The 27,445-nt window shown below is 30.4% G+C and overlaps 2 protein-coding genes across 4 annotated transcripts in view; one reads left to right on the top strand and one right to left on the bottom strand.

Annotated features, from left to right (window-relative positions):
- The window catches only part of LOC100167668, a 155,790-nt gene that overhangs the window by 121,251 nt on the left and 7,094 nt on the right, over positions 1 to 27,445 (bottom strand). The window contains exons 1-2 of one of the 3 annotated variants that reach the window (XM_029486825.1): positions 12,245 to 12,724; positions 844 to 922 (exon numbers count right to left, since the gene is read on the bottom strand). In XM_029486825.1, coding sequence (XP_029342685.1) covers positions 844 to 901 — 58 coding nt within the window. In that variant the 5' untranslated portion in view covers positions 902 to 922; positions 12,245 to 12,724. Of the gene's footprint in view, positions 1 to 843; positions 923 to 12,143; positions 12,188 to 12,244; positions 12,725 to 27,445 lie in introns of those variants that run through there. The other 2 variants (XM_029486827.1, XM_029486826.1) reach the window with 2 other exon arrangements.
- On the top strand, positions 21,613 to 26,465 carry LOC115033682. Its single transcript, XM_029486828.1, has 2 exons — positions 21,613 to 24,062; positions 24,100 to 26,465. Exon 1 carries the CDS (start codon positions 23,387 to 23,389, stop codon positions 24,008 to 24,010), a length of 624 nt encoding a protein of 207 aa, XP_029342688.1. The 5' UTR covers positions 21,613 to 23,386; the 3' UTR covers positions 24,011 to 24,062; positions 24,100 to 26,465.

Below are 27,445 nucleotides of genomic sequence, written 5' to 3' on the forward strand. Positions count from 1 at the left end.
TAGATTAATATTTTTCGTTATGTTTACTTGAAATCATTGTTATCACATTTTTGATTTTATTCCCCTAAATCTTAAAAAATCGTACTAATAAGGAAACTGAATATTTAAATTTATGAGGAAGTTAAAATCGAAAAAATTTTAAATCTGTAAAAGCCGATCTCAAGTAGACTCGAGAGTAGACTTGATGACCAACTCAAATCTGCTGCTTTTAGAATTCTCATCGCTTCACTATACTCTGTTCAAAATAAGAACAGTAGTCGGCGGCCGAGTTCTGCGCATGGACGTGGCTTTGTTCTGTGGCAGCGCCCGACGCGTCGCCGTAGTAGGGACGGCATCTGACCGCCGCCGATTACTGTTCTTATTTTGAACAGACTATAGATCAATCAGTACGTTGGAATGAAAACATGTCTAAATTCCTGTTCCACGTGTGTTAGACATTATAATGTCTAACATTATTGTATTTCAATATCTACTTTAACAATAAGGACCAAGGAGGCAGCTAGTGACCGATAAAACGATAACACCAGAGTTGAGAGTAGGGATGGAATGTTTTTTTTTAATACCTTAATTTAAGGTCGTATTTTTTTTTAGAGCCTCGTAAATCACAATTTTATTGCACAATCGGAGAACACATCAAGATGAATACAAATATCGTGGTACGGGTATTTCATCATCGTCAACGCATTAATAAAAACTAACAAATAAAAGTTTTTTCTCCCTAAGTTACGATAAAGAATCAACCAATTTAACAATAAAACTGTTGCATCAAAATAGACTACCACATATAATATTATTTTATATACAAATTGCTTGGGAATTAATGAACATTTTATTATGACTCACCGTATATCCTCTGGACTGCAACAGTTATGAGAAGTCCAAATACCGGTAACACGACCATTGTGATTCAATTATCTGCACACTATGAACAAAAAAATAGTTTTACAACATTATTGTAAGTCAAATTTAAGTTTGGAGTTAATAAATATTATTTATTTTAATTAACAACAATTAAATACCAAATGGATAATCGTAAATATTATTTCAACATAAACTTATATAAATCCTTATTCTAAAACAGAATATTTTTTTGAGTACTTCGATATATATAAATATCGAATTTTGGACAAATAGTTTATGACTTTTTACTTTTTTAATTATTTAAGGCTTCGTTGAGCGGAGTAGAGTGGTAGGTTATATTGGTACCCCTAGCAAAAAGTAGGTCCACTACTTCGCTAATCATTACTTTATATACCTACATACTTACAACTATTAAACTATTTGCCTGAAATTTGATTTGTAAAGATCGAAATAATCCGAATATTATTCTGCTTTGGAATATGAAATGAACAATGTATGTTGTCATTCAAAATAGTAAAAACTTAAAATTGTTGTTTTGTAACTAGGTACTTAAAATTATGTTAAAGAAAAATTAAAAAAAACACTAGTGTATTCTTAAATAATACGCTAAATGTCTTACGTTAAATGGATCACTCTGTATATAATAAAACGAAGTTATAAGCACCTATATATACGTATATAGTATAACTTTAATACTTTTACGCTGTATGAAAATTATAAATTATTAAATATAACAACCAAAATAAGTAGCAATAGAAGAAAATTATTAAAACTCGGTAGAATGTAATCATTAGTATCAAAACATTTGTAGCCCATGGCTACACCGCAGTAAAGTATATTTTCAGTATTTTTCATTTCACCTGTTACAAACCTCCCCTGCGCGTCCTCGGGCATTATGTTTTCCATCAGATTTAGCCAACAGCGTTTCATTTAACCCGAAAATACATTACATCCCTCTGCATTGTATTACTCTTTATAAATCTATTTTTATGTGGACTCATTTTACGGATGGTTTTTTACCTTCATATTTCATGCGGACCTAATGTACATATAAATATTATACAAACATAAAAAAGTAAAGTATGTACCTAACGTATTAAAATAAAAATAATACCACGAACTCTTCAGGGTAAACTAGCATTTATTTAAAGTTTACTCGGAACGAGACTTTTAGAACAATCTACCAAATATATTGTACAAGTATAATAGATATTATACAATATATTATAATTGATAGGTACCTTCCTAGTATATTAAACAAAATAAATATTTTTAATTGTTTTCTTTTTATTTATTTTTTTTAAGTATCTATCTAGTATTTTATTGTTCAAATTGAATACATTTTAAAGCCAATCTTAGTCTTTTAAAGCTGTTGTCATAACCAAAACATTATATTATCTCGTTTGTTCTGGAATAGAAATCTGTCGGTTATAATAACAGTGACCCTTTTACAGTCTATGTACGTCTGATCTGATGAGAATCGCAAGGCTGAGACCATCACTTACTCAAGTGCCATTACCATTTCCACCTAATCTAACGAAGCCCATCTCCCTCGCCAGCGAACCCCTTAACGCTGGCGTCTTCAACCAAGCCCAGTCATAATAATCAATTAAGTTATATTAGTGATGTCGTCCTAGTTTGGTATATAAACTATATAAAGCATATACATATATACTAAACCTAGCGAGTACAGACTATATAGTTACGTGTATTTTGAATATGTAAAAGCACAATAAATATATAATATTAATAATTATTACCATGCTTATTTTAAACTTTATTTACATCTCAGCTCAAACACATAGAATATAGAACGTTCGAATAAACATACTATAATATGTATTAAGTACGCCATTCATAGTAAATAACTTCTCTAATTTAAATCTGAAAGAAAAATGTAAAGTTGACAATTAAAGAGCAATAATTTCTCGAATAATTTCTTAATTTTTAATTTTTTTTAATAAAATATAAAACAAAAATAATCTTTTTTCAATTTTGTATAAGTATAGCCTCCTTTATCGAAAATAATAATAAACAAAAATACGTGTACCAAACAAAAAATGAAATAAATTAAGACTTTTACAACAAAGACAATATGATATTAATAAGATATGATAAAGCAATATGCTATTAAGGTATACAAGGATTTAAACTCTACTGTAAGGATAGCAAAATAATTTGTTCAAATCACCGAGGTGCAGAAAAAATCAACACAAGATACCTAATAGGGAGACAGAAATATAAATGTTTAATAAAATATTAAAATTTCGGTACCTACCAAAAAATATGCAAGATAACAGTAGATAAATAATTAACGTAGGTACCTATAAAACATAAAATAGAATGTAGTAAATAATGATAAAACTGACGATCTTAAAAATTATAGGCACAATTAAATGAGGAAATTTTATTTTTAATATTTTTCATAGTAAAAGTGTGAGCAAAGAACACAGTTAAAAAAAATATACGTAATAAAATAAATGTACGGTGTTACAATAAGCATTACATTATAAAAAAAATTGAGGTAAATATTAAGCAACCAGACTCAGTAGTATAATATAAGATAATTAATGTTGTGTCATAAAATATAAAAAGCTAACAATACTTTTATTTACGGCTATAATAATATACATCACAATACAGTAAAAAAATCATGTACCTATTGTTTTTAAATAAAAATAAGCCGGATATTCCAGTATACAGCAATTGAAGATTAGAGGGCTGACATAATTTAAATGGTAAATGAGACAAAGAAAAAAAACGTTTAAAGAATTATTTTAGTTAAGTTATAACTCTATTTAAACATTTAATTTGAAATACTTTTATCCATTAGTTGAACAACTTTGTTAAATATTTGTTAACTTTTAAGGGTTTTATAATGCCTACCTAATACCTATCTGGCTATCTACCTACTCCAGTACTCTTACTAATATCTACACGAGTCACGAATATATTTAATATAAAATACGTAGAAACATATTCTTATAAGTTATAGGTACAATTTATTAAGGTAATAAAATCTATTTCATTTGTACCATTTTTTTTCTTAAACATTGTAATTGTATTGGTAAAACTATTGGTGAAACTTTGATTTCTAAGGGATTTGACATGGATAATTTTTATTAAATTTAAAATTGAATGCTAAATATATTTAAATACTAGGTAATAAATGTAACTTATATGTGGTCCAATGCCAATACCATTAATAGTGGTTGCACAATTACGAAATTATATTGAAAAACAGTTTTACCTATAGAAGAAAACCCTCGAGAAAACCGATATTTTGTTATTAGTGATTCGGGTACATAAAAATAAAAGCATTCGCCAGATAAAGAAAAGCAATTTACCGTGTAACATCAATTTATATTTTTTTCTACCACTTTTGTGTAAAAGTAATTAAAATTTTATAAACAAAAAAATAAAGGATTTAAATTTTAAAACAATATCACAAAAATATAGGCTTATTGGATAACATTCAGCATTAGTAGGCAATATGATGGACTTTAAATTTATTTGTATAAATAATTAATAATATAAAATAGAATAAAATATTAACAAATACAACAGTATATAAATGATTAAAAGCGGGGTTATAAGTTATTAAATTTTGTTGAGTAGTTTGGCGACGGCAATGAATTTTATGGAGGCGGAAATAGAGCCGAGACCCTTGATTGAGGGATTTCGCAAGGTTATAGATTTTTTCTTTTCTGGATATTTTTGCAGAATTTTGTGAAAATTTGTTTAATGTTGATAAAAACCCTACAGGAAATGCATATTGGGGCGTCCTATTTCGCCATTAAGAAGCTGTGTGATATTTTTGTGTGGCAAGTAAATATGTTATTCTTGGGTGGCCTTTGGCCATTACCCACGCAACACGATTTTTAAAAAACAATTTATGGTTGTGTAGCGTCTCTGAAGGAACCAATTTTAATTCGTAAATTAATAAGTTATACATAGGTAATTAAGAGTTCAACATAATATTATATAGTATTATGGTATCATTACAGAATTCATCCATGGTTCTAATGAAAACCAGTATGGTACCTAACAAATTAAAATACTAATCTACAATTATTACCACGGATTATAAAATATTACTACCTATAGCTTTTATTTATTATAGCTACGATATACCTATAGGCTATATAACTATTGGATAAATAGTAATAATAACGTTTGAAAAATATTATTTTTATTGTGTCTAGTGTCTTACTCTATACAGTTATATGTCATTGTAGAATTATATTTTCAATGTAAATATGATTTGAATATTTATGTATTTAGTGAATGTTAATTAGCTTATATAGCTATAACATTAGATAAGCTTTAAATTGAAACTCAGCCATTTCAATTTCAAATATATAGTACAAAATTGTTGGTTTTAAAATTATTTACCAATAATTTTCTTTTAAAAAAGTTTTTTTTTTTTTAATGTACCTAAGCTTTGTGTTGAAAAAGTAAAGAAAGCACGTGGCCAAGAAATACAACAGAACATCGAGTCTAATTGGCCTTTGTTGTTGGCACGCGCTATAGTTAGTTAGCGGTTCTTCACCTAATAGATCACGAAGGATAAAAAATAAAGGGAGAAAAATGAGTCTAATTGAAAACACTCGGTTTGTTTGTATTAAGTGTATACCATGAACGAGACTAACTCGCCCTCTCTCATCTGTGTTACGCAGGAACACTCAGTGTTAATATTGAAGAGTGCTTACAATTTTGTCGTATATAGGTAGTGTTTTTTATACGTATATTTTCTTATACGAAATAGGTAGAAATCACGACAATAAACTAAGTCATTAAAAAAAGGGTGAAAGACTTGAAATGGTCTAACGTTGAGTTGATGTACTTTTCGTGTGCAGAAGTGACGGCCCATCAAGAAAACCCCCATTTACAGACCCATGTATATACAAACGTCATAAACGAACCACCCATCTAAAATCACAGCCTCGTAAGCTAAGGTAAAACGTGTAAGAAAAGAGTACGCACTATAGGCACCTATAACACATCTACATTTTTTTTAAGGTTTATAAATTTGTTATCAACAATAACGATATGTTTATTTACACATGTTAATTAATTTTAAATGCTGATTAACTATTTAGGTAATACCTAAGTAATGAAAAAACTATAATTTTACAATTTAAATATATCTAGGTACATGGTACTTACATAGAATATAACTTTCAAATAGGTACCTAATTATGAAATATTCTACACAGACACTGATTCATTTTCAAAAACAAACATATTTAAAATTATTTTACTAGGTACCTAAAGGTACATTTTAGGTAATAAGTACAATGTACATACCAAAACAAAATATTTTTTTGCTAATTATTTGCCAATAATTGTAATTATAAACAGTTAGAGCAAATTTAAATACATTTTTTCATAGAAAACTTAGCAGTTATTTTTGTTACCTATTACTTTGTAACGATTCACTTCCTTATAACAGTAAAATTAAAATTAAATGAATAAAATAATAATAATTGTAGATATTCTTTTTTCTATCAAAAAATTGTATTTACATTTGCCTCAATTGTTAACAATTGACAGACAATTATTACCCTGAATGACATAACACATTTACACAACACAGTTTTCACATTTAAATTATAAACTTACAATATTGTGTTTCATTATACTACCTATACTTGCCACTCAAGAATACATTTTTAGAGCTTATTAGATTTTCATCTTAATTTTAATCTCAATCTAATAAAAAAGATTTATTCAAGAAATGGTATTTTCATTTAATAATTATAATATTATTTTATAACGTAGGTACGAGAAAATTTCACAAGGATAATTTATTCTCCGAATATTTTGATTGTCAGAACCTGCATTTTCATAATCATAAATCATACATATACCTAATTCTATAATGAGTGATTATTTTGTCACTGAACACGCATTATTTCAAAACGTATAAATGTTTTTGGAAAAAGACTCGGAAAAAGACTACGTAATTTCTAGTCGTTAAAAACAACATTTTTTTAAAAAATATGTTTAGGTATTTCTAATATTTTTTATCCTCAAAATTTTAAGTTTGTAGTCTTTGAATGACAACATTAAAGTTCTCAGAAATATATTCTGCTTTCGAAAATGAAATTAGTGCATTAATTCAAAAAAGTGAAAATTATATTTTTTAGTAAAAAGGTTGTTTTGTAACTAGCTACTTGAAACCACGTAAAAAAATATTTTCAAAAACATCAATTCATTTTGAATAATGAGTATAATATAATATAATACATAAATAGGTAGGTACTTATTACTATCCAGACAATATTTTAAAAAAATTGAATTTATAGGAATTTTTCTAGGAATTTTGTATTGGATTCAAACTGGATTCAAATTGACTTAAATAATAAGTATTATAAGATCAATTCTTACGAATTTCGATTTAAAACTGTACTTTTAATTTTTTTATAAAAAATAACGGTGGATAAATATTTATTAATCACAGATTTGGGATATATATTTCAGATTTTTAAAACAACTCAACGACATGTGTATAGTTTACCTATATGGGTAAATTTTACAGGCTACCACAACAGCCACATTATATACTTTTTATTGCATTTATCTTTTAGATCTTGGCCTTGCAGTCGATTGACATTTCTTACCTGCAGTAGGTACTAGTTAGTTATTGTACGCATTTAGGCGTATTATATATGATACTATTACTACTACTACTACTACTACTACTACTACTACTTGACAATGCAGACATAGTGAATCCCATTGTTAAAAAAATAAGTAAAAATAATTGTATCTTGTTAGTTGACTTATTATTATGGCCGCCATCGAATCCCATTTATGTAGTAAATTAAATTCAGATTGGTTTTTAATATCCATACCGCATACCGCTATTGACTTTGTAATATATAATTCTCACGGAGGAACTACAGCACTGCAGCGGGCTGGCCGGTGATCAGGCGAAACCAGTTTAATTGTCCTTGGCCTCTTGTATCCCATGCGCGTATTATATACAGTACATAATATTATTTATAATATATACAATATATACGTATACATTTAGACGATATATATTATATATTATATTATGCACCTAAGAATGAAGTTATTTTGTATTCAATACGAGCAGCTTCGGTTCCACATGTAGGTACAACGCGCGCACACGACCAGTCCGATATAATATACACATTAATGAGGACATAATTTTTGGATGGAAAAAAATAAAAAAAATAATACCGGTGGTAAACCGAAGAGGGTATTCCATAACCTCATGGGTGGTCCTATCAGATAAATTGTCATCAAACCCTTGGAATGTAGTTTACAACAGGCTTCCTGCACTAATGATCTCGAGGATCCACTAATTCCCTCGGTCATCTTCGTAGCAAATAGAGTGGTTCCTACGATCATATCCGTAAACTGTCATCAAGTTTGATTTTATCTTTGTATATTATAGTTACGTGATTACGTGTTTAAGATTAGACAGAAATCTTATCTGATGAGGCAAAACATATAAATATATATATTATACCTATGTAGGTAGTTGAAACCGAAAATAATGGACAGTAAAAAGAAACATAATGTCATAATGGGTATTATTTTTCAAAAGAATAAACATATTAATTTAAACAGTAAGTAGGTATTAACTATTAAGTAAGAGTTTATTTTCATTATATTGTTATAAACATATGTTTGGATTTTGAAGAGTTACATTTTTAGGCTATAGTTTAACACCTACCAAATTTATTTATACAAACGTTTTGAAATGAAATATAATTCATGAAAAAGTAAACAACTAGAAAATCAAGTATCTACATTCTACATAATGGGGAAAAAACTGTTCAATAACTAGCACTTAACTTGTCTACAAAACTAACAGAGACTATTTTATTATAAAATATAAAAGAACATTGTTTGATATTCAAATATAATTCACATTTTTATGTATAATCAAATTCATCTAAATTTATTTCCCTAAGAAACCGTAAACAAAGAGTCAATGCAGCTACTGTAGTAGGTACCTACTGTGATTAATAATAAAGCTTCAAACACTACAATTATGGTTGAACACCAAAGCTAAAGGTACTATGATGACCCTAAGGCTTAATGCTATTATAAAGATATATCTTTGCATGAAAGGTATATAATTTAATATAGTAATGACTAAGTACCTATACCTACATACTGATCTTAGATTAGAAAATATGGCGGTAGGTACTAGCTACATATTTATTTTAAAGGAAGATAGAGGTAAAATTTCAATTGCAAATCCTCTAGACCACCTTTATAATTGTATTTATAAATATATTAAGAATACAACCAAATTGGCTAATAAGTAGGTAATAACATTTTATTAGGTATAACCACGGGTATAACAATTAAAATAAATTGTAAGTACAGTAATTGTGTTTGGTACTGATTAGTATATTAGTATAGTAGGTACCTTGTATAGTGTTTATCCCTTTGTATGTCTGTATTTACTCTTTACAGGACTAAAAACTTATTTTCTTAGCGAGTTGGATTATGAGGCTGTGTAGTGTGTACACAATTTTTAATGTAATAATTTATTTTTAAAGGAAATATATGAATAAAGTAATAAATTGCTTTGGTTAGTTGGGTAAGTAGATATTTAAGTTTTAACTTTCAAGCTAATAAATAGTTAACATTTTCTATTCTTAAAAATAAGTACTAAAGAGTTAAGAATGTAATGTTACATTTGATTGTCATTATGGTATAAATACCTTAATATGGTAGTCAACCAACATAACCAAAAAGCTATCTACTGTAAACTATTGTCTAAATCTCGGTCTAAATTAAGGTACAAGACATGTGTCAAATTTGCGTTGTTAATACTGATGTAGGTTGAACAACCTAACCAAATTAAATTGTTATATTTAAGAAAACAATGCAATTACATAGTTAGCTTATAACATTCAATCTATCTATAAACATATGTAATCTATAGAAATATATGACACTGAATAATAAACTAAAAGTAGTGCATTTGGACAGTTGGGCGCATTTTGTAGCATTTGCAACATAATTAAATATAAATGACTAGAAAAACTCCTTATTTACCTATATTTGAATATAGATACATGTTTAACTATTATACATTTATGGAAGTAGATGCATATATAATATTTAAATTATTTATAAACTCTTATAGGAATACTTATATACTCTTATATACTCCTACATCATATGAAAACCCTCGTGAAAACTTCAATAAATTTTTTTATATAAACAATAGAATACCTATGTAAAAAAAAAACCTTTAGTTCTAACCCTGATTACAAACTACATAGGATACCTACCTACCTACCTAGGCATAATGACTTATGTTTTTGGTTCAATTATTAGTAGCAACATTTTCAATATTATGAAAAATATGAACACATGGGCATATGAATATAGGTAGGTGGGTACACTTTAATATTTCAAACATTTCTGTCCTCCTACTCAAAATAGTAGATAATTACAGGGGTTATTAGTTAAACATAGGTAATTGTTCTACAATCAATTAGTAAACAAACTTTATATGGGTACAAAATATGCTGTGAATGAATTTATTTTTAAAGTTAAAAATTGCTACCTAAGAAATATTATAGGTAACATAGGTATTAGGTAGGTACTATCAATTACATTTCACAATATTGTCTAATGAATCAATGCCTAGGTATGTTACATATTATTGCTATAGAAATGTCTGTGGAGATAATTTGTATATTTAGATAGGTACCTACCTACCACAAGCAACAGAAGCTCAACAATACCTAATCTGCCTGCATTATGATAGTACAATTTTTTCTGTCCTTAGTAGGAAGTAGGTTAATCTCTGGGTTAATCTATTTTAACATTTATGACAGTCAAAGAAAATATCTAGACAAGACACAATAGTGTAATACGATATATCATACGTTTGTTTACAAAGTACACAAATGAAATAATATGTATGTTTATTTTTCCAAATTGTCAAAAGTACCTACCTAACAAACTAGTCGTTCAATTTAAACTTAAGTAGGTGTCCGGGTACAAAATGTACACTGAAATTAACTGTTATCGATATCTCATATAAGCATGAATTACTCGATGAATTACAATTGAATAAACTTAATCTGAACCTATTTAACTGGCTCTACTGAAAAATGTAATACTTCAGGCATAATAATCCAATCCATAAATAACAATGAAACAAAACATAATCTACAGCCTACAAAGGTATTCAAATGCAATTTAAAAAAAAAATTCCCAAATCGCTAATACCTAACCTATTTTTATAAAAAAACAAAGTCATACAATGAACAATACCTTCCATATAGATACTATTCAGCGTCCTAACTAGGCACAGTCCACAATAAAGTATTCTACTGAATATATAAATTATTGGTTAATTCTGTTGTAATCATGATTTGTTATTGTTGAAAAAGGTAAATAACCTATCAATATTTACAAAATGTAATAAAAACAAACATTTTTTTGTAAGAATTAGAGATGGTGGCATTGATTAACCATAGTAATAACTAATAAGTAATAATACTATGTATGGTAATAGCTATGGTAGTTAGAATTGAAATTATTTAACATAGTTACGATAAGTCTTAACTATCAGCGCACAGGCTCGCGCATGGGCATACATAATATCATAAACAATATGGTTACCTTATCACTGACTGATAATGTGCTTAGATATGAGCCACTGGGTCAAACAATAGGTACAAATAAATAATTCAATTTAAGTAATGAGCGACAGATGAATTATAACTTACGACGTACAATACCTAGTATTATAGTAGTGGAAGTACACCATTAGGAAATTCATTTCCAGTCATTTGAATAAATAAATATGAATTTCAATTACAACTTATACTACAGAAATGTGTATAATAAACATCAGGTAGGGAACCAATTTTAATGCAAAACACAATAATCGAGACAATATTTTAACATTTATTACTATAATAAATTACTAAAAGTAGGGCTAAAACCAAGCTGTAACAGTATAATAATATCAAGTACCTATGTTTTATTTTATGTAAGACATGGGTATTAGTCAGTGACTTGAATAACCAGTGGGTGCATTTTGTCATTTCCTATTTGTTTGGAACATAAGACCATATGAAATCGTTACTGTAATGATTGTAATCGACGATCTGTTTTCTCGATGCAGTTGGGTAAGTGGACAGGTGGGTACGTACCTATATGGTTCAAGACTCGACAAATTCGACTATCCCTCACCAACAGCTATATATAAGTAGATACGAACACAATAGGTATTATCATTTATCACTATCATAGGTACCTACCTAGTATTATATTTTATTGAACCCATGCAAAAGTGGGTAGGTACACATTATAAATATTATAACGCATTCAAAATTGGGTGAGCAATTTTTACAGCACTCACTTTGATGGTCATCCGGGTACGATAAATCTCGAGGTGTGCAGACGAAATAATTTAAAAATCACAGACGGATAGCGACGTAACACTTTCGGTACACGCCGCCGAGGAACTGTTGCTGAGGTATGTATCAGGTACACGATGAATCAACGACACGACGGGCTATTTTTATCAGGCAGATATCGGGTACCTGCGATAAAACGTTGATATCGCCTAAATGCGGAACGCACAGCCGAAACGCGGTGGGGCGAGCGAACAGTTCCGCGGACGGGAATATTGGGACGAATATTAGGTACACGGGTGTATGGACGAGCGAAACGGTCGCCGCGAAAAAATTTAAATGCGACGATGAGCGATCACGACGGAGGCGATTGTCAGGCCACTCCGATGCGGCGACGATGAAAGACGGGACGACAGCGGGACGACGACATGGCACGCGGAAACGGACGACACGGCTATGCGGCCGCGGTAAACAAACTGGCGGTCGGGCCGCCGTCACCAGTCACCACCACTCGGCACTCACCGCCGCAGAGGCGCGCGCACGCCGTCCGCGTCACCGTCGTAACCGGCACCTGCAGCTGGCGGCAGCGGCGGCCCATGCGTACTCGGCGGTGCGGCGTGTGTGTGTGGATGTCATGGAGGAGAAAAATTATTTCTAACCCTCCCCGCGCGCGCGGACAACTGCCCGTCCGCCGTGGCAACGATATCCCGTCGTCCCTCCGGCCTACAACGCTCGTTACCCCCGACACCGCTCCGCACCGCTCGACAAACCCTTTGTGTGCGGTTTATTTTTATTTCATTTTCTTTACGCACATCTTACGCGAGTCGGAGCGGTGCTGCCGTCGAGTTCTTTAGTGGACCCATTTTCGAAATAATAATAGTTTAATATAATGTTTAAACGATACACACAACTTACGAGAATATTATATATATATATAGGGTATACCACATACCGGGTTATAGGTATAATAATAAGTAATATGTATAATATTATATTATATACAATATATAAACACAGGCGCGGACGAACGGTGAATTGTACGATGATGTTGTAGGGGTGGGTGGTGGGGGGGTGAACGCACTCTATAACTCCTATATAATAGAAACTCTTATATACCTATATGTATACACGGGCATACGGTACCTACCCTTCAATCCGTCTAACCCACCGAAACTCAATAATAATAATAATGATTTTATTACTTTATATTATATTGTTATATGTGAAATGTGTGCACACGATTTCAATACAACATAACATCATCATTATTATAATAATAATATGTCTTCATTATGTTATACCGTTCGTCGACCGACCGAAAATACCTCAAATTTCAATTTTGTCATCGTACATAATATTATAATACAATCTAGACATAAATAGTCATATATTACTATTATAGCCTTAACGTACCTACGCCAAACGCCTAGGTTAGATAATTCTATAATAATAGGTATAATATATGGGTACCAGAGATAAGTATCTCATCATGCGTCTTAGTAACAATATTGTTCTGTGACAATACAGTCGGATGGGGTAGGTACTTTTAAAAGGGCTATAATTGCAATCCATGTGCAAATCTACGCCACAGATATTCCAATACGTGGAACCTCGGTGGTAATCCTATGCGTATTTAGCTGTGTTCTGTGGTTATTGGGAGGGGGATGAGTGACTTTTTTAAATGGATCACCTCACACGATCGTCGGGAAACGAGCGACACGTTTCGTCTGGCCGTCATAATATTAAGAGGGTTGTAATATATATTGTCGTAGGCCACTGTGGCTCTGTATAGTAATATTTAGGTATACGCTCCGACTATCTACAACACCACTGTTGTAATTAATACGGACTCGCAGACGATGACCCAAAAACTTTTTAATTGAGATTCGGACTGACGTGGAGGAAAAGGACTGATGGTAGAATCCACGTTTTCTTATTATACCGACTGTCCGATGACGATGGAAATTAATATTATCGTGGACACCGGGTCGCGAATTTATCGTCCGAGCGATATCGTAGTAATATAATAAAGTCGGGTTTCCTCTATATCGCGTACAGTTCGCTATTATAATATTCAACTTCAAACTTGTGGCTACCACCAACATAATATTATCGTCATAATGTCATCTACATATTATTATTAAATAGTTAGGTCCTAGTGGCTATAATATAATATTATAATATACTTAACAATTAACAGGACTACGCAGTACACGAATGCCGAGTACACTATAATATTATGGTGTTGTAGTGGAAATCTGGCTATATAGGGTAGGTATATTAGGTATATAACTAGGTACATCACAACATTTTCTGTTGATCAGTCTTAAAAGAAAACTATGTCCGACGATCAATTAATTTTCGTGTATTGTCGTTCTATGTGCAGTGCGACGAGGAATTCCGTCTAAACGAGTCTTATAATTATTTATAACTTGTTCTTGGACGGCATGGCGTCCCTACGTGTTCTGTGGGCATCGTCACCTCAGCTCCGATGAAACACGTCGCCCGTTTCCCGAGGATTAGACGCCAAGTGCGATGAGCCGGTGCGTCAAGGTATAATACGTACATCACTACATCAGTCACCTTATATGTTTATTTTCCATAAAACCCGTTAATAGAGTACCTAAAACACTATACAGATATATATAATATTTGGTCACAGATATGGTATTTTCTTATACATTTAAAACGTTTGTAATTTTTTATTTTTTTAAATTTAAAATAACCTTTGTTGCAGTCGTGGCCATCGAAAGAGATGCACGTATATAATATAATATAATATTTATTTTTATAAATGTGGATTACATATCAATGGATACGTGGACATAATTATTAATTATATACTAAAAACTACAATATTTAAAAAGTTAAGAGATATTATTAATGTTTCTTGAGTATAAATTGTCAACAACGATGAGTTTGATATAGTGAAGGATATAGAGTCGGGTCATAATTGAGCGATTTGGCCAGTCATTCCGGAAGCATAGACTTTTTTTATTTCCTGGGTATATTCAGGAGAAAATATGTTTTAATAATGTTTATAATATTTATTTTTTATGAAAAGATAAAAAATATGTTTATTATATTTTTTTTTAATATACTTTTAAAAGTTGTTCAAAAGTATCTATATTATAATGATTGATTTTACAAAATTAACATGACATTTTAATTTATTCTCATGAATGATTTTTCAGAATAAATAAAAGATGAATAATTGTATTGACATTTCGTTTATTAGAAGTTCTTTATAAATATTATTATGCTTTACAGTTATACCAAGAGACAATGATTTATTATAATAATATTTCTTATCACATTTAAATTTTAAAATAACAAAATATTAACTAACCTACACCAAAAATACAGTAAATTGTACAAAAATATTGTCTAAAAGTTTACACTTCAAACTATATAACCTTAATAATTCGATTTCAATGTAAATATTATTATGAAGTTTTGAAACATATTTTATTTAAATAGGTACTTGTCTAAGTTATCGACAGTTTATCTCAGAATATCTAAATGCCTACATAATATATTCAATCTATGCGTTAAATTAAACTCTCAATTAATGTGAATATATTTTTACCTATTTTTCAAAAAAAGTAATAACTATGATATAAAGTTTCCGTAAAATGCGATTTTTTTACGGTGCCTATACGAATAATACGTAGGTATATAAAAATGAATATAATAATATGCAAAATGAATTAAACCAGCTTGGACCTTGGTTTCATAAACTTTTATAGAATTTAATAACGCGTCAGATTTATCTCCGAAGTTATCTTTAATGAAAATTATAATCAACGTTATATACTTAAAGAGTAATAAGTTATTATATAATTTGTAGCGATAAATTGCATAATGAATAATGAATGAATTCAAATAAATCACTGTAAAAAATAAAGTTTGAATACCTAGTTGCAAAATATTTGAAGAAATATTTAAAAATAATAAAAATAATTTTCAGTCATAGGTACTTATTATAAGTATCAAACCATATATTATAGACTAAACCAGTTAAGCATATTATAGTAAAGTTGAGACTTAATCACTTCAAAAATGTAATTAGGTAAGTTTACGTTAACTGAAGTATTACATGTATACATTTAATACCAAATCATAAACAGCCAACAAGTATTGCCAACTGGTGTATTGGTTAGTCTCAAAGGACTATCTCATTGACTTCTAAATATTTTAGAGTGTATTGGCCTTTTTACGATCAACAAATGAATATTATGTATAATGTATATATATATATATATACGCCTTATACAGGCATACAGTCATAATATTAGAGGTAATAAATTATGATTCGTAGACAACTGTTTTCATAGAGTTTTATTGTATTTCGAATAACATAATATTATCACCTACTAAAATTAAATTATTATATTATGATTTATTAAATACATGGTATAAAATTTAAAAATAAATATATATTTACATTTAGTGTTTGTCAACATTGTGGGAAACTTAATAAAAAACAAAATACTAACCATGAAACAATAACGAAATATAAATAACAGATAATAATATACTGATTACTTAAAAATATAATATTCCTAAGTTTGTATAGCAAAAATAATAAAATATTAAATGATTCAACATTTAAATTAAGAAAAATAATGAGTTTTACTAAAGCATGAATTTTCCAAACTACAAACATCAAGTAATTACAAATATGAACCCATACCAACGTAATATTAATTGAATATGAAATTTACTAAAAGTTTTGATATTTTACTCATATTAATTACCTACACACTTATTTAACTTAAAAATGAAATTAAATAAAGAGTGATTATTATTTCTTAAGTTTGTTTTTTTTATGATTTATAAGGTATGTGTAGGTAATATTATACATTTATACTAATATTAATATTTTTTTTTTTTATAAATATTTATTTATTTTTTAAAATGTATATTAATGCAATTAACATATTACGTGTTACAACAAGTTATAATACTAAAATAAATGTTATGTATTATACATTTTGATTTATGATACATAATTAAAATTTGGATTGGTTTTATACTTTTATCATACACATACTAATTACCATCTATCATTAATTTCTTCAATTCCTAAATTAGATGTTTTACTTTTTTTTTTGTCTCCGTTTTTCTTTTGTAAATATTATTACTATCCAAAATTATTACTAAAGTTCCTGCGTTCTTAAACTGTAATTATTTTTTAAAAGTCTAAAACATTATTATCAATGTACCAATGTATTTATATTTTTTATTTTAAATCATAATCCAAACATTTGGTCATAATATTACAAATATTACCTGTTATAATATTATATTGATTTTTAAATAAATTGTGTTCACGCTTAATAAAAATAATACCTACCTATATTTTGTCTATACGGTGCACATTGCACGATACAAAAGTTAAGCCATTTGCATTTTTATCAATAAAGGCATATTAAAAAGAAATAGTTTTGGACCAGCTACCCAAAATTGGCTTATCTGGTGGCCGGTAAACATGATTTCATATTTTGTTCTCATTATTAATAACAATTTCTAACTGCGATTTTTTTATTGTCGTGTCTTTGAATACATATTACTCTAAGCATTATATAGATAAAAGTATAATAATATGTATTATAGTATATTATATCAAAAGCGTGATTTAAGGAGCCGCTAGAGCCTGCCAGCCACTATATATGGGCAGATCTAAATATCTATCGAACAAAATGCCCATGTCAATACTCAATAGGTAGGTACTACAGTCTACAATAAAATAATGTAAGTATTTTTAACCTATACATTACCGACAATCATACTCCATAAAAATATAAAATACTAAATACTTCGCACGAGACAATATATAGGTATTGAAATGACAATAATATAAATACTCAAAAGTAAATAATATATTAAATATATTTATATTAATATTATTATTAAATAATAATATTTAATATATTAAATTATTAATAAAATATTTTTAATTAATACCTACATAATGACATTAACAACGTTCTCATTTTTTTAAAAATTATGCTTAATGTTTGTTAACAAGTTATAGGTAATGGATTAAAAAGTAAACATTAATAAAACCTAAACTTGAATAATATATTTTCAGTATAGCCACTGCTACCTATTGCATTCTAGAAAACTGTGTGGTACTCTGGAGTTACTATAATAATTTTAAATCGCGAAAATTGTAGTGGTATTTAATAACCCTTTAGTATTTTACTATATGAAATAAAGTGGAGAGTACCTCTCTTTCAGAGTATCTATACAAATGTTGTCTCCTCATTTTTACTTAATTATAAATATCTAAAGTTGTGCTTGTATAACGACTTTGTGTCACATTTTTTTTGTTATGCAACTTATAACTATATACTTACAAACGGATCTCGCCGAGAACAGCGTACTATTGACATGGTACCTATATGTAAACTAAATACTATACACCGAAAATTGCAAAATAAGTTTGGAATGTAATTTAATCAAATTGTAGTGTTGCGGTAAATGACACAAATCAAATAAACTATACAAACTAGTAACTACCTACATCCTAAACAAGCTAATTATAATATTTTTCTCCAAACTAAATGTAAATTGCACACTCTAGAGACATAAGTTAAACTATATACCTAGTAAATATAGGTACCTACTACCAGGTAGGTGGATTCATAGGATATTACTGATACACAAAATGTTTTAATATCAAATCCTAAGAAATTTTAACAGTTTTTACAAATATGTAAAGTAAACACACTAGCAACTTTATTCCAACATCGATGACATATTATAAGCTCTTTCCGTTCCAGTCTGTGTTGACCAGAATGGTTTTATAAGTATTAAGTGGTTAGTTGACAGCGACAAATCAATTAGTTTTCCAATAATTATCATACAAATAAATCTTCGTTATCATGCGTGCTTATGATATCAGTGATTAAGTTGTAGTATTAGTGTGGGAGCCGGGAGTGCTCAACGGTATTACACGGTCCCGACTGTCTAAGTTAAGTGTAAATTTTTGTATTTGTCCCGTAATTACTTATTCATAAATGTATAATAACTAAATAGGAAGATTGGTAAAAGAACTCCTTGTTTTTATTACAATTCAATATACTATATAGGATTTTTATAATAATAATGTGGTTTAATTTACAACTGATTTGCATATACGCAAAATAATAATTAACAGTTATGTCCTGGTGTACAACAGATTAGAAATTAACAAGACTATAGTATGGGCTGATGTACAACAGTTTATCAATAACAATAAAATATATTATAAACTTGCCATTCAATAACTCAATAAATTGTAATAATATGGCTACCTAAATTACAGTTTTCTAATGACAATAAAAATAATAATTTTGGTACTCACAGATGTTTTTGTGGAGTGTAGACTGGCCAGTGTACTTCCTGTTGCAATAATATTTTCACACAACAGTACAAAATAAATAGACGATTTAAATAACAATTAAAATATAAATCACATAGAATATAAATGACAGTTCAACTATTTGAGCCGTTATATTACGCTGCTCGCTATAATGCAGAGCGCACTATTTAACAATAGATAATATAATATAATATATATTATAATATAATATAATTATATAATTTGATAATAATAAATTAACCTACGTGGTTTTATAATATTTAAAATATAAATCACGTAGAATTTAAATGACATTGCTGGCTATAATGCAGAGCGCACTATTTAACAAAATATACCAAGCTAGTTACATAACAATAAAGGTATACATGATATTATGCGATAATTTATACATAAATACATAATACGCCAATTTTCTTCGCTCGCCATTAGGCAGAGCACACTATTCGTTGTTTTACAAGTTATACAATTTAAAAAACCTTTATTTTTCCGCACAGACGATAATAATATATTGCTCGCTATAAGGCAGAGCATATATACTATTGAAAACAAAAAATGAAACTAATATGACTTGGCTGTATATTATGAAAAACCGCACAGGGAGAGGCATGGCGTAGCTATGTAGAGCACGATTTAAGATAGTACATCTTAAATCGTGATGTAGAGACATTTTTGTACGTAGGTACTGACTATTGGATGTGTGTGCGTGTGTGAGATACGTCGGTATTCATTATCATATTATATGTTATGTAATATACCTCGAGAATTTGGTTATTGTCACTGCGATAGTAGGTACGCCGTGCCTTATCTGATACCAGGGACTGGAACCAAACCTAAAAGAACCGGTTCTGGAATCGGAACCGTAAAAATATTAAGAACCGGAACCGGAACCGAAACCTTTATTTTAATATATAAAGTACCAGAACCGAATCGGAATTTTCAAATTAAAAAGGTACTTTTAGGTTCAAAAATCAAATAATATTGTATTTATCATAATTTAACGGTATTACTGTTTTCTGTATAATCTATGTATAGTCATATTATGAGTTTTCTAATATTTCTCATACTATTAATTAAACCCGCATTCCGGATAGGTATTTAAAATTATTATACTTTTCGGTACCGAAATTATATGGAAATGGAACCGAAATTATTTGGAACCTGTACCTTCATTTTTTTTCATTAAAGAACCAGAACTAAACCGGAACCGTTATTTTATTATTGGAGAACCGGTACCGGAACCAATACCGATAAATTCAAAAGGTTCCAGTCTCTGTCTGATACCTATTACTGGCTATAATAATAATATTTAATTTTTGTTGAAGATATGCGGTGTATAGGCGTCAACAATTAGATTATACTTTTTCTTTCAAAACACTTATTATTACACATAATTATCAAATTGTCTTCTAAGATATTAGGCTTAATTATTAGGAACTTTAAATACTTCACTAATCCTTTTGTTTTAAAAATATTATTTACTTCACTAGTCCGAGTAAAATTAAAATACAATTCTGTTGTTTGGTCCCCATAATTAAAGTATCAAATTCACTGTTAATATTCAAAATCATTTCCTTCGCTTTATGGTCCTCAAATTTTAGATAAGTCGTGTGCTACATTATCCTTATCAGCCATTATTAAGATTATTTGTTAGTTTTAAATTTAACCAGAAAGAAGGAAAATAAATTATGTACAATTTGTAGCTTTTAAATGGTGAAGTATATTGATATTCCTGAACTATTAGGTTTTTTAAATTTTAATGTCCCCAATGTAGAACTAAGTCTATTACTCATTTTAATGTATTTTTATTAAAAGGAAACTGTACTTTAGCTTCTTTTATTAATCATTGGCTCGATAACGAAATAATAATTAAATTATTGAACCTATTTCTATTGAATCTTTTATTAGTAATTGTATGAATAGAATTGTTGATATTTAAATTATTTTGTATTTTGTATTAAATTAATAATTATTGTTAATGTTTGTACTATTAAATGTATTCAATATTATGATCTGTTGAAATTAAAAAAGATTAATCTATTAATAATCAAAACTATAACAAAAAACCATAAAATATTTAAAAATGTAATTATCAATAATTGCTGACTGCTGTAACAAACCTCATTCGCAATACCGGCTGTTAGTTATTTTTATGAATAAATAAAATCCCATTCCATTAAGATTTTGTATTATTTTTTTTTATTACGCCTACTTAACTAGTTTTGACTATATTCATATTATATACAGTTACGCCCGAGATTTACGCCGTATTATTTTCTTAATAATTTATTAGTTCTTGATTAGTATACTACACCACACAAGGTAGACAACACGTGGTTAAAGCGTACAACACTAATACTGCAAGATTTTTTTACTGATGGAACAATTAATTGCACACTTAAATATTTTTACAACCATTTATACCATTTATAGTATTCACGGGTACAACAATTATCATTATTTTTATTTGAAAAATACAAATATAATATGAATAAAAAAATTATAGATATTCATAAAAGATTTATGTAAAAAATGCAATTAAACTTAGTTCATCTTAATAAAATAACTAGCTCACTTTGAAAAAGCAACTCACTAAGCCACGCATCTGTGAAGTTTTTAAAAATGTACAATATATAGCCTACTGATTTTATTCAGGTCAAACACGTGGAAGCGGAAAGTAAGTAAAAAATTATTTAAAATTAAAATATTTACAAATTTTAAATATAAGTATTACAATAAGTTAATACAAAATATGTATTATTTATTAAGACGTCGATCGTCTACTTAGAATAGCCTACGTGCATACAAAGCCTACGTCAATACAGTTATTATTATTGATGTAAAAACATCTTAGGGCCGTTCAGCATAGGCGCATATAGAGAGGGGGTGCTTGGGGGTTTTTTGCACCCCAGTTTCCTGTAAAATGTATTTCGGTAACATAATAGTTTGTGTTTTATAAACACTTGAAAGGTATAGATTTTATAAAAAATAACTATATATTTAAAATATTTATTACATAGTCAATGGTCATGTCTTTTGAAATATTATTATATGATATATCAAGATAATTTGACAATATTAACAGCTAGTTTATCAGCAGAAATGCTGATCTTAAAGAACAGTCACCAGGCAATTTGAATTTGAAGACTTGAAAAACCATTAGGCACAATAAGCATAGGGGAGTGGTACGTGACGGCGAAGTGTTTAAGGCTGGTCACCTTTATACGTTCTCCCGGTCGGCCTCACGGGCGGACGAGTGCAGTCGAAGGCGCGTTTGCTCGCGGGTGACGACCATCGTGACAGAAGGCGAGGCCAGACCACGACGAGACTGTTGACGGCATGCGGCTAGTGCGTGACGATGATGCGAAAGTGCTTAAGACGGGACCGTATCGTGACAAATATGTCAACAGCGCAGATCAAAAACATTGAGCGAGCAAAGACAACTATATAATATTTGCGCTGGCGGAATCAGCGGTGACCGGAGGCGTAAGACTCGACCGGCGGGTACCACTGGCCGAAAACCAAAGAGAATCGGCGGACCAATCCGCCGTGTCAAGGAGTCGAAAACTGGAGAGCACGAAATCTTAACGCTGACTGATCAGAACATATTATTATATTATTGTGTGCGTACTCACTGGCTAGAACAATAACAACTCTGCACCCGCGTCGTCTGGGAAATATTTGTATTTTTCGTTGACAGCTTATTAGGACGATATTGTAACTTTGCGTACATTATATTTTGCAATTACGAGTCTGAGCCATACTACAGAGTTTCACGATGTATAGAGAATATGACGACCAAATGCTTAGGGACTTCTTTGAAGTATTTGTCATGGACGTGGTCAACGGTCTAATGAAAGTGAATGCAGACACGCAGACAATTAGGTACCAACCGATACCTGGAGATATAATTAACGAAAACGTGGCGTTCGACAGACGAATGGGTGACTTTGTGGTGCTGATCTTTGGCGCTGCTGTCATTGCTCCGGACGAGACTCTGCAGGTGAAGCCCTGCGGAATGTCCGAATCACAGCGTGGACAGGCAGCACCCCAGGAGATCGGAGACGGAGACAAAGTAAATACCGAATACTTCTCGGTGGACACCGGGATGCGGACGGCTGAGGCCGACACGTCGGCGAAGAGTTGGGCAACGGGATGTCAGTACGAAGATCTATTGTTACAGAGGCTCAGCAGCAAACTGACGCGTATCCATGCCATGGACGTATCCATACGGTGGATGGACATGAAACAGGCCGGGCGCCTGTTTTTTTTGTCGAGGCCGCAGATGTGTTTAAAAGCAAGGAGACTCCCGGACTTGCATCTCTGCCGAAGAACACCTGATGAGATGGCGGCGACACGGGGAGTGGTACGTGAAAGACAGGCGGATGGCGGCGGCGGCTAGCGGCAATGTGACGATCACGTGACTTATAACGGCGGTGGAGGAGACTCCTGACCACGTGACTTGTAACGACGGTGGAGGAGACTCCTGACCACGACGGGCGAGTGATGGAGCTATACATTTGTGCTAGGAACATGGACGCGTGGGACGTCAGAATCGCACACGGTCCTGCGGGAACTATTCCAACGTTTCAGGGTCCGGTTGTGCGTGACTCCTCGGCGTGGCAACGGCCGAGTCGTGTTGCCAGGGCGTAAATCAAGAAGAGTAATCCCGCGGGCCGAGTCTGCGTGTCAGGACGGAAACCGTGGCGTGGAAATCAGGATCACGGTTCCAGGTGATAGTTTCGAGTGTCGGCAACCACCGCGAGCTCGCAACGCCATCGACCGCGAACTCATCATTCCGCGGGGGTGACCTGCAGAAAATGTATAGGGTGACTTTCCACCCGGACACAATGTGCACTTTCATGTACCACTCCCCGTGTAGCCGCCGTCTCGTCTGGTGTTCTTCAGCCGAGGTGCAAGTCCGGGAGTCAGAAAAACAGGCACCCGGAATATTTAATACCCATCCACGCCATAGATACGTAGCGGCGCCATGTACGTCCACGGCCTGGATATGCGTCTGTCTGCTGCTGGGCCTCCAGAAGAATAGACATCCTGCAGTCCAGATCTCCCGTATCTCTGCTCTTCACCGACGTGTCGTCCTCGGCCGCCTGCATCCCGGCGTCCGCCGAGAACTTTTAGGTCTTTAATCTGTCTCCGATTCCAATCTCCTGGGGTGCAGCCTGTCAACACTGTGATTCGGATATTCCACAGGGCTGCAACTGCAAAGTCTCGTCTGGAGCAATGACGGCAGCGCCGACCATCAACACTACAAAGTCACCCATTCTTGTTTCTGTTAAACGCCTCGTCTTCGTTGTGTACATCTTCAGGTATCGGTTGCTAATTGTCTGCGTATCGGTTTCCACTTTCGTTTATTAGATCATTGACCACGTCCAAAACGAATACTTCAAAATAGTCCCTAAGGATTTGATCGTTATATTCTCTGTATATCGTGAAAACTGTGTGTGTGGTTTCAACACGGAATTGCGAATTATAATGAACCGCAAAGTTGCAATATCGTCTTAAGCTGTCACCGAAAAATACAAATATTTCCCAGACGACGGGTGCATTTTTTTTTTTTAGAACTATAAATGTGGTCGAAAATTTCGCAGAACAGACAAATTACATATTCTACGCACCTTGGTAGTTATGGTTTTACAAGAAATTATAATTTATTATAAGTCATACAATGTCCATGCATATACATTATCAAATAATAGTCATACAAAATATATAAGTCGAATTTAAAGATAAAAAGACGGATAAATCATTTTGCCTTAGGTATAGCATGTGTTGACTGTAAGTACTTATGTGAGTGTATATTATGTACGCAAGCTGTAATAGTAATACAGTAAAACAAGTACTTATTAACCTAATATTTGTGTATTAAACCTACTTAATTTTTAGTTTGTATTAATATTATCGTGTAATTGAAACACAGAAATAAAATAAAAATTGTTTGTAACCATACGATCGTTGTAGATTTATCACAAAATATTATATTTTAGCCATAATTATGATTGATTTAATATAAATATTTCATACATTGTATACTACCTACATACTATTGCAGTTCCGCATAATATCGTAAATATACAAATATCAAAGTCAGTTTACAAGTTATCCGTTCACCATGTGAAATAACGACTAATTATTTTGTTAACCTACGTAAGTCAAATTTTATTGATCTCTTTCTTTTTTAAGATTTGTACGTTTGTGACAATTGTTTAGATACAATGATTTCTAAAAAAAAAAACGAGATGGCCGCTCATCTTCTGTATAATATTAATGGAATATACCTTGTCACTGAGTGAATTACAATATAATAGATGTATTAAGGACTAAAATTTGAATTCGGTAATAAATCAACGTACGTATAAATACAATTAAAAATTATTTTGAGCGGAGACGGTCTTTCTGCAACTCATAATTTATATCTCTAAGGATAGGTATTTTGTTATATTTTTATGTGCTATTATTAATTTATATTTATATTACTATCACAGTTGTAGCTTGAACCAATTTTTGTCACAAACATTTTGCTTATTATAATATGTACAATTATAATTATTATATTATTAGCTGTTATGGACTGATCAGTAAATTCCGGTCCGGCGTACAATAGAACGATGTGAATATGTTTGTGTTATAAATTTCTTAGAATTATTATAGATATTTTGAAAATGTCATTGTGTATTGTAAAAATAATATTATACATAGTTAAAAAGTTTCAAGTCTCTGCAAGTAATATTTTTTGAATTATATCAAAACAACAAAAATTGTTTGAAGAAAAATCGTTACAAATTGTTGTCGTAAATATTTCAACTGTCCATAAAAAAATATATGAAAATATAAGCATTTATTTTAATGTTCAGTAAAAAAAATTGATAACTTATGACTATTCTTGTACGTATTTCATTTTCTTCCTTAGGTATTTAAATTAAAAAATTATGAATTTATAATTACGAAATAATTTACATATTTTGGTGATTTTGACAAACGTAGTAAAAAGTTAAATCACTGATGAAAAAAAAATGTCACTAAGTATTTTAAATGTTTTATAATTGGTGCAAGAACCGATTATAAGGATCATCGTATTAAACTTTCAACCTTTATTACATTTATACAAAGATTTTATATTTTTATTTTATATTTTATATTTCAATTTTATCATACATAAAACGAAACAAAAGTAAAAAACTTCAAATATCTGTAAATAGATAAAAAAAATATCAAACCTGCTTTGAAATTTATTCATAGTCAATAAAATGTTAATTTAAATATTTTTTTAGAAATTATAGTCCCTACATGCTACAATTTTTATCCATTTTTGAGTTACAACTAAAAAAAGATTTTCTCGAAATATTGTTTTGCGTAAAATCAATACATCCATCACTCTACTCAGAATCTAAAATAACTTCAACTATAGTTATATAATGGCTTACAAGAAATATTTAAAATATAAAAATTCTGATGATTTTAAATGTTAAAATTGGGAAATCAGTATTTAGGATAAATCTTTAAAATTTGAGATTAAATTTGGATATTTTTATATTTCTGCACCATACAGACAGAAACGTAAAAAACATCAAAAATATTGAAAATATAAAATATACAAAATTTGTTTTTTTTTCCAAAAATATTACTCTAATATTATAATAATTTATTTAGGCATACCTATTAAAGATACCTAATGTTGCACGTATTTGCGGTGATCCTATTCTGATCCCTATTGTTTCATTGCATATATATCTGTGGCTCAATTGGATCACAAAAAATGTATAAATGGTTCTCAATTTGATTGTAGTCGTTGGGTTGAATTTTGAATGTGGTTTTTTTC

The sequence above is a fragment of the Acyrthosiphon pisum genome, chromosome A1 (genome assembly GCF_005508785.2).
Source record: "Acyrthosiphon pisum isolate AL4f chromosome A1, pea_aphid_22Mar2018_4r6ur, whole genome shotgun sequence".
In the NCBI taxonomy this organism is placed as follows: Eukaryota; Metazoa; Arthropoda; class Insecta; order Hemiptera; family Aphididae; genus Acyrthosiphon; species Acyrthosiphon pisum.

Excerpts from the sequence above, each read along its gene's own strand:
- LOC115033682 (XM_029486828.1), top strand. The coding sequence starts at position 23,387 with ATGTATAGAGAATATGACGACCAAATGCTTAGGGACTTCTTTGAAGTA.